Source organism: Populus alba, chromosome 6 (genome assembly GCF_005239225.2).
Source record: "Populus alba chromosome 6, ASM523922v2, whole genome shotgun sequence".
NCBI classification, from domain to species: domain Eukaryota; kingdom Viridiplantae; phylum Streptophyta; class Magnoliopsida; order Malpighiales; family Salicaceae; genus Populus; species Populus alba.
The window spans coordinates 6,678,418-6,696,016 of NC_133289.1; the positions used below are offsets into that span (position 1 = coordinate 6,678,418).

At 33.9% G+C, this 17,599-nt stretch overlaps 3 protein-coding genes and 1 long non-coding RNA gene across 6 annotated transcripts; 1 reads left to right on the top strand and 3 right to left on the bottom strand.

The window, feature by feature from the left end:
* Positions 1-876: 876 nt before the first annotated feature.
* On the bottom strand, positions 877-5,620 carry LOC118053417 (probable serine/threonine-protein kinase PBL17). Of its 3 annotated transcripts, none has more exons than XM_035064669.1 (6): positions 5,223-5,620; positions 4,422-4,744; positions 3,709-3,844; positions 2,806-2,942; positions 2,334-2,457; positions 877-1,869 (listed from the first exon to the last, which is right to left on the bottom strand). In XM_035064669.1, exons 1-6 carry the CDS (start codon positions 5,338-5,340, stop codon positions 1,187-1,189), a joined length of 1,521 nt encoding a protein of 506 aa, XP_034920560.1. In that variant the 5' UTR covers positions 5,341-5,620; the 3' UTR covers positions 877-1,186. The 3 variants fall into 3 exon arrangements, with proteins under 3 accessions (XP_034920560.1, XP_034920558.1, XP_034920557.1); XM_035064667.1 differs by having other exon boundaries at positions 4,422-4,747; XM_035064666.1 differs by having other exon boundaries at positions 4,422-4,750.
* A 2,865-nt stretch (positions 5,621-8,485) lies between these two features.
* Positions 8,486-11,061, top strand: LOC118053418 (prefoldin subunit 1). The gene is made up of 6 exons (XM_035064670.2): positions 8,486-8,621; positions 8,794-8,847; positions 9,314-9,419; positions 9,629-9,635; positions 9,745-9,829; positions 10,721-11,061. The coding sequence occupies exons 1-6, from the start codon at positions 8,598-8,600 to the stop codon at positions 10,832-10,834; spliced, it is 390 nt and encodes a 129-aa protein (XP_034920561.1). The 5' UTR covers positions 8,486-8,597; the 3' UTR covers positions 10,835-11,061.
* Positions 11,062-13,537: 2,476 nt separating this feature from the next.
* LOC140955690 (uncharacterized) lies at positions 13,538-15,044 on the bottom strand. Its single transcript, XR_012170094.1, has 3 exons — positions 14,443-15,044; positions 14,260-14,347; positions 13,538-13,869 (listed from the first exon to the last, which is right to left on the bottom strand). It is a non-coding gene; the product is annotated as an uncharacterized lncRNA (long non-coding RNA).
* Positions 15,045-15,957: 913 nt separating this feature from the next.
* On the bottom strand, positions 15,958-17,522 carry LOC118053438 (uncharacterized). Its single transcript, XM_073409670.1, has 3 exons — positions 17,515-17,522; positions 17,214-17,476; positions 15,958-16,751 (listed from the first exon to the last, which is right to left on the bottom strand). The coding sequence occupies exons 1-3, from the start codon at positions 17,520-17,522 to the stop codon at positions 16,039-16,041; spliced, it is 984 nt and encodes a 327-aa protein (XP_073265771.1). The 3' UTR covers positions 15,958-16,038.
* Between the last annotated feature and the right edge of the window lie 77 nt (positions 17,523-17,599).

Below are 17,599 nucleotides of genomic sequence, written 5' to 3' on the forward strand. Positions count from 1 at the left end.
CCCATAACACATTGGTTTATTGCACCTACATGGTAAAGTTTCTCAAAGCATTCACTTAATTCGATTCAATTATAAGCTCTAATATCCGAGAGAGAATCAATTGGTATCTAATATTTTTATATATATAATATTTATTAAATGATGGTTACTTTTTTTATAGATGATGAGTGCTAATTATTATTTTTTATTTATTAGATTTATTTTTTTATTACGGGAGGCTCATAAAGCAGTATTCATTATCTATGAAAGCATCGATAAGATAACACATTTTTTTATGGTGTTAATTTTTTAATTGTTTTGGGAGATGAATTGTAAATTTTGGTTTTAAATTGTGATTATTATTGGGTTGGTTTTTTTGGGTAGAGAGTTGAGAGGCCCAAAAAAACTTTCTGGAACACTCTTTTGGTGAGTTGTGTGCACACATGCAACTCACGAGTAACAAATAAGTCTTATAACTCACTAATCTGTGTTATTTTTTTTAAATATTTTATAAACAATATTATTTAACCATTTTTGTTTTCCTGTTATGCTAATGTAAAATACAAACAAAACAAACCCGTAAATTTGATTGTTAACTCTAAAAAGTCAGAAGTGTCAAATTGAAATTACAGGCCTAAGAAGTTGCCCGAATGGAGGTCCTTTTCTCTCTTTTTTCACCCTTACAGATCAATTGGTTATGATCAAGCACCGAAACTGTGCTTGAAAGGGTGAAATTATATGAAAATGATGAAGTACATTCATGTGATAATTTAAGTTAATTTGATAGACATGAATGGAGCTAATGGCTTCTGTTCCATCTTCCAAATCATCAATAAAGAATCAAAACACCATTAAAGCATCCTGAATCCTGCCTTTAAGAACCTGAACCAAGCTAGATGAGGGTGTTGCCTTCTTTTTAATGCAAAAATTATAATGATTATACATGTCTGAAAGTAAAATATGCTGCTAATAGTTACATCTGCGACATGCTAACTTCAGCCATAAACATAAACCTGAATCTCCTGTAAGTAAAATTGACACATGATTGTAACTTGAGTAAGAAGAGGAGACGGAGATGCTTCAGCAGCATATTTGTTTAGAAAATCTAAAATACCAAGAAATGGAGAATAATTGCTATTTCAAAACACCAAAATGGATTGACATTTCTTACAGTTTCAACTTCCATCCATATTGGTACAAGTTCAGCTCAATCTAGATGCGTTTCAGTCATAGGATTCAACATTCCAACATGAGCGCTAATCAGATCACTCTCAGTTGGGGGCTCACTTCTGCTCCCTACATTTGCAGGTTTGCTCCTCCTTCGAGGCTCCCCTTCTCTATGATCATGACTTCTAGTTTTGTTTCTTTCTTTCTCTGAAGGAGTGTGAGGAGTTTCCCCTTCTCTATGCTCATGACTTTTAGTCCGGTTCCCTTCTTCATCCGGAGTGTAAGGAGAAGGTTCCCCTTCTCTATGATCATGACTTCTAGTTTGATTTCTTCCTTTCTCTGGAGTGCATGGAGAAAGCCTTGGGACTTCATATGGGGTTACACCTCTCCCACTGGTTTCCAACACAGCGGCTTCATCCTTTGACTGGAAACTCTCAAGTAATTCAACCACCTGATTCATGAGGGGTCTCCCTTTCGGATTTTGGCTAAGGCATTGGGATGCCAAATTGGCTACTTTCATTGCAATTCTAGATGAGTACTGCCCTTCCATTCTGAGATCTAAGATTCTCAGAACCTTCTTGTTGTGGTTCAAGAGAGGGCGGGCCCACTCAACAAGGTTGTGTTCTTGGCTAGGCCTGCTCTTGTCCATTGCTCTCCTTCCAAGAAGCAACTCAAGTAGCACTACCCCAAACCCATAAACATCACTTCGAGCCGTTAAATGCCCTGCTCAGAAAATTATTATATAAGCTTAGTGGAACCATGAATTCTTATCAACGATCCCAGTTGAACATTAAATAGATTGACAATGTTTAATTTCCTATTGCAAATTACTTCATGTGTTCAGTACCAAATACAAACATCTTTCCTAAAAAAAGCACCAAGTCGAGTCCTGGACTATTGAGAAACTTTAGAAATAGAAAATATCCATGCCTATCAATCCACCTGCAATCAGTCACTGTTTATGCACTGGAGAAAGTACAAGAATTTGATCCATTCGAACAAAATCCAATTCAAATTGGTTTTCTAATGCAATAAAATGAAAAGCTTCAGCATTTATCCAATACCAAGACAACATTTATAACTATGCTTTATCTCTTTGCTTTGGAATAGAGAATAGGGATTCTTCAGAATTTCAAAATTATCACCACAAATGGAATGATTACTGCAATATGTAACCAGACACTCACCAGTCATTACATATTCTGGAGCAGCATATCCATATGTTCCCATGACACGTGTTGACACATGAGTATGATCTCCCATCGGCCCGTCTTTTGCAAGTCCAAAATCTGAAAGTTTTGCATTAAAATCCTGCACATTGTTATTACACTATCAGCAACAGAACTAGGAAAACTTCCTCAAGCATGAACACCAACTTTGGGAAGACTTAACTTATGCATCTCATTTCATATATGAATACTTCCCAAGCAAAAATTCTACAACTTCATCATGCATGAAACATGGATCATTTTTATTCTTTTCAGCAGCTTTCAAGGAAGCCACAATGTCGATGTAACAATGTATCACTAGAGGTAGACAAATTTTCAGCAAGATAAGGTACAGTTGGCCAGTTATTTGAACTTCAAAGGGAGGAAACGGCACCAAGAGGAAGATGAATTTGTTTGATACGTAACAACTACCGAAGCAAAGATAACTAACCGAATCCAGCAAGATGTTTGATGTCTTGAAATCACGGTATATGACAGATCTTTCTGCACCATGAAGAAAAGCAAGTCCTTTTGCAGCATCTAAAGCAATCCTCATTCTTTTTGACCATGTCAAAGTACAACCCACTCCTAACAAATAAAAAGGAAAAATAAAAAAAATTGTCTTCTTCCAAAGGAGGAGGATTATTTCTCTGCTTAAAAATCATCAAGAGTATCATAGAATAAACAACATTGCGAGACAGCATAATCCAATACTAATACAAGAAATATCCACCTGGATAAAAATGTTCCTCTGTTTTTCTTTTCACTTTGGTCGCTAAAGACACCTCGACTATCTAATTATTATAGACAACTTGAACCATGAGATCAAACAAATCAGGCCTCCGTAGCTTAAAAAGTTGTGTCCATTTGCTAATCCATTCACATTATCTGTTGAGCCTCCATTTCAGTTCTGTTCTATGTTGTAATGCTCCATCCCATGGAGGTTTGCTTAAGACTCATCATTGATGTTTTTTAAATGAAAAAAGGCATCAAGCGGTTAAGTTATAGGAAAATAAATGGGAACATGAACAATTTGCAAAGGCCCCATAAATCATAATGATTCTAGACTCTACTAAGTTTATGAGATTTTAAGTGGCTATAAAGCATGTGACCTTACATATTTCCAACTGGAAAACATAAAAGCATCCGTGATCATATCATCAACAGTGCAAGCTACGGAATACCCTAATAGGTTTTATGTATTTATTTAAAGATAGTCATGTTAAAATTTAGATCAGTCATATGCTTCTGAATTGATTAATTATTTGCTAATGTATAAGATTCCTCACCACACTGTACACAAAACTTCACTCCCTATAGGCACCATAAATTCAAAATTTCAACAGCCACTTACTGCGAAAAAGATGCTTTTCCAGGCTCCCACTTGCCATGTATTCATAGACCAACAGCCTGTGTTCATCTTCACAGCAATACCCAATGAGCTTCACAAGATTTTGGTGACTTAGTTGACCTAAATAGTTGACTTCTGCCTGCAAAGCAAACAGGATACAATGAATACAAGCAACTAGATGCCATCTTTGACAGAATGGTTTACACAAGAAAAACAAGTTTACTTTTCGCCCAATGGCAAACAACCATCGTTTAACTATGTTGTACGTAACCAACAATACCAAATTGTAATGACTATCCAATTTCCTTCCCTCAAACAATAATGAGCATTCTCAAGAGATAGATATATACATATTGCTCTTTGATATCCCCATCTCCATTCTAACTAATAGAAGATTTCTTGCATCCAATTAGGTAAATTCATTTCTTGAGCACAGTAAAATATGAAATAAGATTTCAGTCTCTTTTCATTTCACTCTCGATTCTCAAATACATCCATATGAGTTATTATCCTACTGACACAAATCAAAAGATACATAACTATGTCTCCCAAATAAGCCTACTAAAATATTCCTAATCCAAATTAAAAGAAAGTTGAGTCCATCAACTACCAGCCATTTATGGAGGAAACGGTAAATAAGAAACCAGAGTTGATAATTAGTAACATCATAACTTAGAGAAGATAAATATTCTGAGAAAGTAAGAAAAGATGAATACCAGCCATTCTCTGTCACCTTGTAACCCATCAGGATTAAGCTCCTTAATGGCAACATATGTGGTCTTGTAACCAGGCCTTACACTCTTGTCCAATACTCCTTTATAAACAGCTCCGAATCCACCCTCACCAAGAATATAATCTGGTCGGAAATGCTTAGTGGCCAATGTCATTTCCTCGTATGTAAAGATATCAACATTGACATAACCAGGACTATTACGAAGATCTGTGACATTCTTGTGAATTGAAGGGATGCTACTTGTTCTTTTGATCTCAACCACCTCCGGCCCATTTGATATAGTTGGTGAGTGGTCGTAGTCGCGCCCTGCTTCTTCACAAGAACAGTTATAGATAAAATACTACACATTCACTTAACACGCACACAAATCAACAAACCCTAAACTTTTGGTAAAGGACAATTGAAGTAGTATTTAACAAGTTAGAAACTTTTTATGAATTGTAAAGCTATTAAGTATCGCAAATTAACAGAATACATCAACAAGCTACATCTCTTAATTTCCTAAATTGACAAAGTAGCGTTAATTCAAGCCAACATTAAACTGCATACAAACACTTTCAAGTTTACAATCAATGAATCCACTTCACTAAAATGCTCCATTTTGTTGCTCAAAACACCACTGGCATAACAACAAGACCAACAAAAAACCAAATGAAACCCATTTCCTCAACTATGCCTAGAAAAAACAAATCAATGCACTAAGAAATCAAAAGGCAATAAACACAAAACACAGCAAAAATAACATAGACAAAAACTAAAAAAATGTGGACTTTAAAAGTATTACCTTGGTTTCCCTTGGAAGATAACCGCTGTCGTTCTTGTGGGATTTTGTCATTATCAGTACTGAAACAAATCCCCATTAATCTTGACCTTAGACCAAATCTTGATTTATTGCCTTTCATCTTCCCATTCACTACATACCAAGCCCGCCCACATTAGTCTCTTTCCCAAAAAAAAATAAAAATGTACATTAAAAAAAAAAAACTCTCTTTTTGGTTGCTGCAACAAAAAAGCAAAACCAGTGAAATGAAAAAAAAAAGGAAATGTAAGGATTTTCTAAGGGGACAAACAGGAACAGAACCAATAAGTTGTCAAGTTTCAAAGGACAACAGGATAAAGGGGCAGAGAGAGAAAGAGAATAAAAAGGAAGTATCTTTGTGTCTTTTAAGAGAGAGCAAGAGCATGGTTGGTAATGAAATAATGAGTTTTGGTGATTTCTTGTAAGAATAGCCGCCAAAAACGCCAAAGCAAGCGGGCCCCATTTTGTAGGACCCAGCTTTTTAAGCCCTTAATTACTTATTATTTTTACGCAACAAGCACTCCTCCTCCTCCCAATATTAATTAGTTATACACTAATTTTGCCATTAAATTTCCATATTTAAGGAGCATTTTTTTCACTTCAGAAATTTTGCATTGAAAGCTCATGTCAAGCTGCATAGGTGGACAACCCACCATGCCATATGTATGACATATGGCATGGTGGGTTGTCCACCTATGCAGCTTGACATGAGCTTTCAATGCAAAATTTCTGAGGTTTCACATTGTATGGTATGACCATGTAGGAGATGTTGAATTTTTGTTTTTTTTATATATAGAATGAAACCTGAAGACTTCTATTTGGAATTTGGAATTTGGAGTACTAACTCATTTATTTTGTTTCTTTTATTACAAACAACAGAAAAGAACATCATATATCACTGTCAAAATGCTGGTTTTGATTTAAATTATTATATATATTTTTTAAAATAAGTTGCAGAATCAGAATGTATAAATTGTAATGTTAGTTAAATTCTTATAAGAATATGGCACAATACCCTTTACTATAAAATAACCTTTCATTCTCAGTTTTTTTTTTTGTTATTATTTGTAATTAATTTTTTTTATTTCATTATTTAATATTACATTGATTCAGAATTGAATTTTATAATTTATTTTAATTTTTTTTATTGAGGTTATTATGGTTTAATGATCCGAATTGTAAATTTAACAGGTTAATACATTGTATCAATCCAATATATCATCGTTTTAATATTAAAAAATATGTGTCTAATATGTTATCGTTTTAATAATTAAAAACAATATTATCTAATATGCATCAAATTTATTATAAATTTGAATTGAAGGATAGAATTGAAAACCAATAAATCTTTTATGAAAGAGCCAAGAAAAAAAGTGGAAATAAAAAAAATAAGGACCAAATTGGAGAATATAATATATTATAAATTGGGATTGAAGGATGAAATTGAAAATAAATAAAACTTCTACAAAAAAGCCAAAACCAAAAATTAAAAATAAAAAATAATAATAACTAAAGTTGAAATACTGACAACAAGAAAGGTCAAACTATATTTCGTATGAGGATGAGAGAGAAAAGAAAAAAATAGCCTAACAAAAACAAATCAAATCACCTTTGTCGAAAAAAAAAAAGGATTTGATGTCGTTTTCAATGACAATACAAAAAGTGCATTTTGGACACTCGAAGACATCATACGTTCCCCTCAAAGTATGTTGACATCTTCTACGTGCCTCTGGATGTCATATACTCACTTGTCCTTTTTAGGTTTTTTCAGTCAAAAACCAAATTGTCCTTCATATAAAATGTTAATAACGAACCAAAACCTTTAGAGAAAGATGAAAAGACACCTTAAGGCTAAGTTTGGTTTTTAACTTCTAATAATATTTTGGTCATTTTAATTATTCTTTTGATTATTTTTTATATTTTTATAATTGTTCAAATATAAATTTGGCCGTCACCTTAAATTATAATAATGAAAAAATATCATTTTGAAAGCACTAAATTTCCTTTGATGCTAATATTAAAATTTTTGTTCTTAAAAGCATTTGGATCTTTTCATTGTGCTTTTTAAATGAGAAATAACACCATTGCCCATAATAAATTTGAAAATGACTAATGCTCCCCGTAAAAGACCTTAATATCCTAAAGAGTTAGTTATTTTTTTTTTTGGTCGGAGGGGCAAATATGTCATTATATTGTTCTGATAAATAGTGCCAATGAGTCTACAACCCCCGTATTTTCCCAACTAGTTTAACTTTTGTTAATATTGAATATTATTTTTTAAAATAAATTATAAATCACTAATATTTTTTTAATCGAGTAACTAACTAACTATTCCTACATAAAAATAACTATAAAAACAGACTATGCATCATGTTTTGTAAGAATATAATTAACATTTACTATAAGATCTTGGCATTTCTTTATAGTAATGAATAATGAAAAGCCAAGATTTTTTACACTCTTGTTCTAAAAAAGGACTTTTATATTTTATTCCTTAAACTTTTATGGATTTTTTTATATTTTAAACTTAGTTTTTTTTTAAAAAAAAAAACAAATTATCCTATAACATTAGGTTTATTAGGTATTAGACTTTTACAGTGAAATGTCAAGGTCTTTTACACTTTAGTTTTAAAAAAAGACGTTTACATTTTGGAGCATAAATTTTCTTAAGACTTTTTTTTTTAAAATTTTAAACTTGGTTTTTTTTTTTTTAATTTTATCATTTGATATTGAGTTTATTAGATATTAAACTTTATAATTTATTTTAATTTTCTTTCTATGTAGTTATCTCGATTTTATAACTTAGATCGCGACTTTTGCAAATTAGTTGTGTTGACTCAAATCTTTTTTTTTTATTATTTTTTTCTTAACTTAATAATTCAAGATTAGATTTGTTGCAAATTGAACTTCATAGCTTTTTTTGGGTTTGCTTTTTATGGGATCATTATGGTCTCACGACGCAAGTCGTGAGTTTTACAAGTTAGTCAAGTTGAGTTAGGTTTTTTTGTCATTTTTAATTGAATATATATATATTTTTTCTTAACTTTATTATTTAAAAATGTGTTGATTGAGGATTATAATTTGATGTTATAACTAGTGTAAAATATGTTATAATTAGTTTAAAATATTTAAAACTAATTAAAGTTTTTTTTTAATTATAGTAATAACCAAAAATTCATGATAAAAAAATATCTAAAAAAAATAAAATAACGGTTGATAACAAGGCCTTTAAAAACTTTTTATGGGCCAAGTGCGTCAGAATCAAATGGGTTCTTTATTTGATCCATAAAAACCCTAACATGGATCTTCCTTATTCTTATTTGCTCCACTCTTGAAAACCTGAAACTTTACACTTCTCCAATGGCAGACGAAGCCAACAGAACTGTAAGTCTCATCTCCATCTCTATCTATCAAAGTTTTTATTTTGGCATCTGGGTTTCTTCTGTACATGATAAATAGACTGATAAAAACTCATTATAGGATCAAATTGTCAACTTCCTTTTTAAGTATACAACTTGATCTGATTGTTGTTTTATGTTTGGAACAAACTAAACAGGCTTTCTTAGAGCTTCAAGGTCGCATGATTGAGACCACTTCTAAATTCAAGCAGGTAATTTGGATTTTTTTTCTTTTTTCCCCCCCTGTGCTTGGTTGAATTTATTGTAGGATAGTTTGGATGCAATTGTATGACATTCTCTTGCTGGATTTGAAAGGGGTTTTCTTTCAACTGCAACTTTACAGTTTAAAAAAGATAACTTGTTACAGTGGATTAGAACTTTAAATTATGACTGGTAGAAAATTTAGCTCAGGATAACATCTCCATGTCCGAACAATATATTCCTAGCTTAGGTGGATGTAGCGCATCAAGTTGCATCGCTCGCACCTGAACTAAATTTAGTATGCTGGTCTATATGTACTATTGCTTGTTGTTTTGTTGTTTCCTTTGGTGTTTACAGTACATTAGTGATGTTTATATCATCTTGCTTGGTTTAATAGCGAATTCCTTTGTCATTCATATTTATTTGTTGAAAGATTAGTTTACACCGGAATAGAGTGAGTTATCTCTTGGCTTTCAGGTCCAGAACCAGATACGAACCAAGGAGGGAGAAAAGAAGCGTGCTTTCTTAACCTTGGAAGAGCTGCGGCAAGTTCCTGATGATACAAATACATACAAATCTATAGGTAAGTTGGCAGACACTTTACTATAGGCATGCATTAGTACATTATGGTCGGGTTTGCTTCTTTAATTACGACTGCAAACCACTTTGTGTGATGTCCTGTCATGCCTTATTTCTATATCAATCATGGGCTGGTTTCTTTGGATTATATGTGCTTTTCTGTATCTGCGGATGAGTTGCTGATTTGATATTTATCTCTTTGTTCTTTTGCAGGGAGAACGTGAGTAATGCATAACTCAAACCGATCAGGCTGAATCATGATTTATTGGCTGTTTGTATAGATGGCTGATTGTTATAAACTCATACTTTGTTTGTCATATGGTGGTCAGGTTTGTTTTGGAGCCAAAGTCAGTATTGATGAGTGAACAGGAGCAGAAACTCAAGGATAGCGAGACTGCAATATCCTCACTACAGGTAAATCTGCCTGCCCCCCTCTTCTCTGTCTCTCTCACGCAGACACACACTTTTGTGTTAAAATCATCCATTTCTACATGCAAAACAACTCCATTTCCACCCTACCCTGGACTCTGTTCTGTTCCTTCTTTTCATCCATTGTATTTACTAAATCTATTTTAGAGTTACTGTTTGTTAAAACTGTTATGTGAATTCAGTTTTTTCTTATTGGCTCATTGCGTATTCAATATCAGATGTGCTGCGATAATATTTTTTCCCTCTTGAGTTACAATCAGTAGGGCCATGAATTAAAGTCTAGATTCTTATACCCAATGACAAATACCTATGAATGTCTGCAGGTGATCTGCAACTGGAACTATTATGAGTTATTCCCAGTTATGCTGGAGTTTTTTTCTTGATCTACCTTGTATTGTCTTCTTTTCAAATGTGTTTTTGTATTGAATTTAGTTGACTAGCTGGAAAATTGCAAAAATTATTTCCCCTCAAGTATGAAACCCTTGTGCATAGCTTTAAATAAAATCAAAAGAAAATTAAGATATGCAGTTGCTATGTAAAGTTGAAGTCTCAATCTACATGTGACAACGAAAAATTACCTAGTTTATGCACAAGAAGGCCAGGTTGCACAATTTGAACAGGTTATTCAGCTGGCCATGTTAGATTATTAGTACTAATGGAAATTGCAATTTAAGTTGTGGATGAGTGAGGTACCAATATTTCCGCTGCTTAGTTTGGTCTGTATTCACACTGTCCTTGGCTGTAATCTTCTATAACTTTTGTAAGCAACCTTTGAAGCAGTACCCTTTTGATTAATCTAGTCTTACTTTAAACATAATTGTTTTTCCTTCCTTGAGAACTTAGTGGTAATGATCCTATTTGTTATGCTTTGGACAGACATCAAAGGAATACTTGGAAAAGCATATGTCAGAGGTTGAGAACAACCTGAGGGAACTTTTGCAGCAAGATCCAGCTCTTGCTCGTCAGATAATGTCCATGAGTGTAATGTAAATCTTGCTGTGACTGAAAGTGCATGTTAGTCATGTTCAATTTCTCATTTGAAAGGATCATAAAAAAAACTTTTGCGCAATTTCTAGCTTTCTTTGTCATGTAATTTCGTCTAACAAGACTTGCCCAGTTGCGTTGTTGTATGTTTGCATAGTTTTATTGGTTTGATAAGAATACTGCTCCATCTATCATTTCTACTTTATACCAGAACTTTGCAGTGATTCACTAAATTGTGACCAACCTTAATTATTTTGTTAATTTTCCTTGCCTTCCTGCTTCTGATATTAAATAAAGTTAGTTGCCCATTCACTTCACAATCACCCAAAATTTTCACGAATCCTGAATTGCCAGATAACTTACTGATACCATGTGTTGAAGAAACTGACTTTTGTAAGATGAAAGCCTTATTGGGGTGCAGGTCTCAGCCTCCATGAATGGAGCGGGCTTTGAAGATTATTCTCCATCCTTCAAATTTGCTCCGTATTGATGGTGGTCTTTACTGGTTTTGTTGATGTCGCAGTTAGGATTGGTCGACGGCCAGTTCGGTGTGTTGGTGGGGATATAAGCTATATTTTACGACACTTAGCACCGAGTGATACTTGTACAAAGGAGGAGAGAAATGACTGACTTTCCATCCAAGTCCTGCTCTTTTCTACTTCGTAAGCCAAAGAAAAAGAACATACATATTAGATGCCTGGTGGATATTGAGAGAAAAAATGGGGATGGAATGTCTAGTTTGCCTTGTTTTGGATCTAATAAAGCTAGGCTTAGACAAGATCCGAAAGGAAACCTGATGCAACAAACATGCTTGTAAATTTGCACAAGGCCTAGTCAAGGTCTCAGTAGGTTTGATCATCTAAACAAGAAACACAATATTGACAAGATCCACACTTTAGAAGAACACCAAACTCTAAAATACTCTAAACCCCAAATTAACCGTAAACAAAAACTCCTAAACAAAAAGCACAATATTGACAGGATTCTTTCATATTCGATGTTAACTTTCATCTAATTAGTAATCCTTCCCTGCTTCAATTTTCACCCATAGTTAACATATGAATATTAGTGATTGATCACAATTTTAACTTGTAGATATTTTTCTTCTAACAAATCAAAAAAATGAGGGTAAGAAGTTATGTAAATACAATGTACAGAGGGGCCTCGATTTGGCTCTAAAAACATTACCATTGGTAATCATATGTTAGATAGAACAATTAAGCTCCCCTTGGTAGTCTGCATTCTGCATTTGATTACTCATGTACTCAAGCTTGTTGAAGAACTGGTATGGCTCCCTCCTTCGTTTAACATAGATTAATTTGATGTTTCTATTTCTATATTTTTGGATTCAGTGAAGGGCAGACATGTGATTGTTCTTGAAAAATCTTCCACTGGTCAAGTTAAAGGCAAATCCAAACACCTTGCAGATTTGGTAATGACCGTGAGGTTTTTCTATAACTTATGATCCAAAACATGGTTTATGGCTTTCTTCGTAGCACAGTGAGGAGCTGATGCAAGATAAAAGAGAGACGTAAGAGGGGACGAGTAAAAAGCCAAGAATTATAAGAAACTGAGCTGAAGAAAAGAAAGAAAAAAGTTTAAGAATAGAGGAAAATTGGGGGTTGAAAAACAAAAGTACGTAACTCTTTTATTAATTCATCATCCACTCATTATAATATTAAAAAAATTATATATAAATAATAAAACCCTAATCAAAATGTACTTAAAACCTACAAAGCAGTAAAAATCTAACAAAAATCCAATAAAAAAATTCAATGACTTAAATTTGAATGTACTCAATCTCTTAACCAAAAGAATAATGAATTGGATTATCCTCCATTATTATAGATCATATGGATGTTTAAATCATGTCTTAGGTTTCATCTCCACCAACTCTTCCAATATTACTGGAGAAACTCAACCTTCTCGAGTGTAGTTTAAAGTATCTCTAATAATACCTTTAAATATTATAAGCTATAATTTTTGAATAACCTTAAAAAATATCAGTAATAATCTGGTCTATTGTAAGTGTAGACTCAAGATAAGACATTGTATAATCATGACACACATATATATAATACTAGTTTAGGGAAGAAAATTGAAATTACAAATAATTTATTGTAAGTAAAATCATAATACAAAAATAAAACTAATTATTTTATATTTTTCTTCTTAACATGGAGACTAATCAAGATCAGAATGCACAGAAAATCACAAACATGAAATGCTAAGCCTCAAAGTGTAAAAATTAATCAAATAATAGTCATAGTTTTTCCAATTCTCTTGCAAGTTTTGAGATGAATAAAGAGAGCTAAATGATGAAAGAGGTTGAAAATTTTCTATATATTCTCCTGACTTCAGCTTTTGAACATTCCCAATGATTTGGCGAAGAGATATTGTCTAGTACGCTTTAACTTGACGCTTGTCTTTATTTGGTTTTAGTTTTTTTGAAGGAAAAAAAATTGGATTTCAATGTGTATAATATATATTATACATCACTATAAATATATATATCTAAACTGGAGATTTTTACTTAGAGCTAGAGGAGCCGTGTACGCAATTATGCAATTAAGTAAAAATGTCCTCCTACAGAGATAGTAAGTTCTGCCTAATTTAGTTCTTCCATTTCTTGGGATTAGCAAAATTGCTTGAGACTTCCACGTATTTCTTTACTGGCATGATTGAACTACTATATCCAAAGTCGGGAACAAAAACTTCTGCAGTAAACAGATTGTCAAGAGGCCATCCTCTTGTCAATACCCTCTGAAGACGATTACTTTCTAACAATCCGTACACCTGAAGACTGAAGTTGCTTATTGCAAGCTGAAGAACGCAGGAAAATATGCAGTTTGTTGAGTGGATAATTGCATTTGCCAGAGCTCTAGGTTTCTCATATGCAGTTATTGTCACTAAAGCGTATACTTTGTAGGCCTTCTGCTGCTGCTTCCACTGTTAATGGGAGCAGTAGTGGTGGAACAGTCTCCCCTTCCAATATCAGGGGTGCATCTGGACTTCTCTAATACCTCCCCTGTCCTTCTGACCTGAATAATGTAGTGACAGAACGGAGACACAAAGACAGTGTGAGAGAGAAATAGACAGAGACTGTACAGGGAACAAATAATAATCAAAGCTAGCAATAACTCATTGCATGTCTTTCATGCAGCCATAGAATTTTTCATGTCAAAATTAAAGGGCAGATGTTCGAGAGCATGGACTGTGGATGCAGTTCATTTTGAAATTTCTCCACTTTCATGATATACAAGAACAGAACATCACGATGCATCGGATTCTTTCTCAATTAGAATAAGAATAGTAACTCCCAAGTGGTTTCCTTAAAGATGGTTTGTTAAAGTGATAAATGACGGGAAGCTTGAGTCAAATATCCTCTGGAAATAGATTGTAGTTCTCACAAAGAAATAATGGCTACTAACCCATATGATCCGGGAAAAGAAAGATTCGCCACTCAATGCCAGTGCTTTGTCTGCCGAGTGCTTGCTAGTAAAAGTAACATAGGCATACCTGAGAAACAAAGATAGCTTATTATTATTTTAACTAATTGGGATCGATAATTATGAAAGCAAAAAGTGCAACAAAGTCGCTTAGTCGATTTGTACGCTTTTTGTTTAATGCCAACTGTGTCAGTCAGTTTAATAACTCTATCGACAGCTCCACACTTAGCAAAGTAGGATATTAGGTCTTCTCTAGTTGCTGCAACATGCACCTGGTAAGTCACAGGAAAAGACGGTATGGTTACTTTGAATTAATCGAAATTGGGGAGAAGTGAAGAGAGGATGGAAGCAAGATCTACAAAGGAAACTCTTCATCATTTTTTACATTTTTCACGACTACAGTTCTTGATTCATCCCCTTCGAGATGATAAATGGAACCTGCAAATAGCAAAAGTGACGTCCTGTTTAAAATCATTTATTGCATATACGGATCCTTTAAAAATCAGCAACTTTTATGCCTTTCTGAAAAGGATGTTGCGAAGTTGTATAGATACTAGGTTTGATTCTGAAGCCCCCAACAGAATACTAATTAAAGTAATTATAAACAAACAATCAACTCAATTGAATGAAGCCTTCGGCTAGCATCAATTTAAAAAAGAATTCAGTAGACAATAATTTACACGTTGACTCTAGCAAAAAAGAAGCAAATTTTGGCCAAGTTTAAATCACGATAGGTTCCAGTCTATTTGCTTGCACAGACAGCTTTAACATTTAGAAGTATCTAATTAATATATCTAGTCAATATGAACATTTGAGAGCCAAATAGCCTTTTACCATGGGATGCTGGAAGATGTTCAAATCAAAACTATCAAGACAAGTTTCTCACAGCCAAATCTGTGAAAAGCCATCTTAAAAAGTACTAAAGAATAAAGTCCTTTCCCTTTTCTTTTTCTAGCAAGGCCCTTTTACAACCAACAATCTTCACGCTATTAAGTTGGTCTAGATATCTTGTGTCAACACCAAATTTTTAATTGATTCACCCATTCAAGAATTCAAATACTCTTACCAGAATATTTTCATTTCTAACCTCGTGTGCAAGTCTTCCACATTGATTTCAGCATCCCCAATTTCTTAGCATTGAAGCTGTAAGTTTGTTCTTCACAAACTGCTTAACCAACAAAATAATAATGACAGATAATGAAAGTCTTCATGCAGCGTGTCATAACATAATAAAAGCTGCTCTTAATGGATTCCACAAGCTCTTAATTTAGGGTACTTTCAAAGGATCTTGAACATGCAAAGGATGACAAGTAACAGATGACTCATATTTCTAAAGCTTTTGTTTCCTATTCAACTCATAATAAATAGAAACTACTCCGATCAATCAGTCATAAGAGTTTAACCTAGAAAAATGATTATGACCTAAGATCATATGGTATCTAAACATAATTCATTTTCCACTTCTGGACAACGAAAATAAGAGAAGGTACACATCACAATATAACCAGAAGGAACACCCAATTCACCAAAAACGCAACAGTCATTGCAACTTACTGATTGATAAAGGTTGCTTGCATGAAGTTCTCTTACCAGATTTAGATGAACTTTGTTCTTTTTTCTCTACCTTCTTCGATTGGAGCTTAGCAATTTCCGTTTCAAGATGCTCCAGTCTTAGTTTCATATCCATCAGTTGCTACATAAGAAAATAAAAAATCAGAAGCACATTTCAGCTTCATAGAGGAACTCTTATTCTACCAGAAACTAGCTGATGATTTTCTTAGAATGAGCTCTTTTTCTTACATTGTGCACGGGCATGAGATTGGCAGTTGCATTGCTATTGTCCTTACAAGAAGGTTTCTCAGTCACAGGAGTACTATATGAAACTGCAGTCACAGGAGACTCCAAAATCTCCCCAGTCAATCTTTCTTTGGGCATTTTCTTTAACTTTGAACTAGTCGAAGCATTAGAGCTAGATGCATTACCCATTTTTTGGCTTTTCGGTGTTTCAGCTCCTGAAGAAACACTATTCTCACCCAGCACACCATTATCTTCTTCAGGCAACAATCTTCTCACCTTTTTAAGAAATTCTTCTTCCCAATCCATAGAATCGGAAACACCAGATTGATGAGAATTTATATCGCTGAATTGTCTCTTGTGACCATCTTTACTCGCTCCAGTCTTGATGTCAAAATTTTCTGACAATCTTCCACAGAATTTACGACCATGAAGAGAACGTGTTGAATGATTTCGTTCGGTACTTTCTCCATAACATTTAAATACGTCCTCTTTGATCTTTTCAACGCCTTTCATGTCAGCATTTGCACAATTTCCACCTTCAGATAGCTTTCCCAGTCTGTCCCACACGTTACCATGCACCCTTGCACGCTGATGAAGTATTGTATCAGCTGCTGCCCTAGTGAAAAGCCTCCCTCCAGCAACCTTAGCCACATCAAGTTTCTTACACCGAAGGCTTCCTACATGAAAACAAAAATAACACCGAAGTTTGGATCAGATGATGATGATGATGATGATGATGTTTGCAGCTAACTGCGTTAGAGAGATTCCTACAGATTAACTGCAAATCATGTGCAGCCTTTGCATGCATGTTTGCTATGCATACATAATAGATGGACAATCATGAAGGATGTTGGTCCATCATGTCAATGGAAGGGAAAAGTAACAAGTAACAAGCATACCATAGATATCATACACACACAAAAACAACAAGCACGCCTTATATTTTTTCCAAATGCTGCACAACATAATGATCAGCACTATATAACTGCAAAATCCTAGAAAAGGCGCCTTTCCCTTTTGTCAAACTAAGAGCTTAAGAGACAAGCTATTGTGTTTGTTCTGATGACAGGCGCATGCTACATATAATTAGAAAGCCTGAATAATGTATCAACTATGAGAAATTAAGAAAGAAGGCTCACTTGTATAAACCTTCTTGTCCGGGGTGCTTTCTTCACCACCAACACCCAAATCTCCACTACATGCCTCCACTCTAGAAGATGTGCACTTTAAGGAGTCCCCATAACCAATTTCCGACTCTTCAAACTCTTTGATAGATTCATGGTGAGTTCTTGGCAGCTCTCCCTCCTCCAAAGACTCCGAAGATAAGTCGTCGTCATCCGGGCACTTGACACCTTCGGAAAGTTGCTTAGAATCATCTGAAGGCTTTATAAGACTACTCTTGCTTGCCTGAAGACACAAAATCAAGGACACGTAATTGACTCTACCATTATACAAATTAAATACAGCTAATGAAAAATTAAATAAATTAAGAAAAAAATCATTATTATTATTATCAGTAGTATTT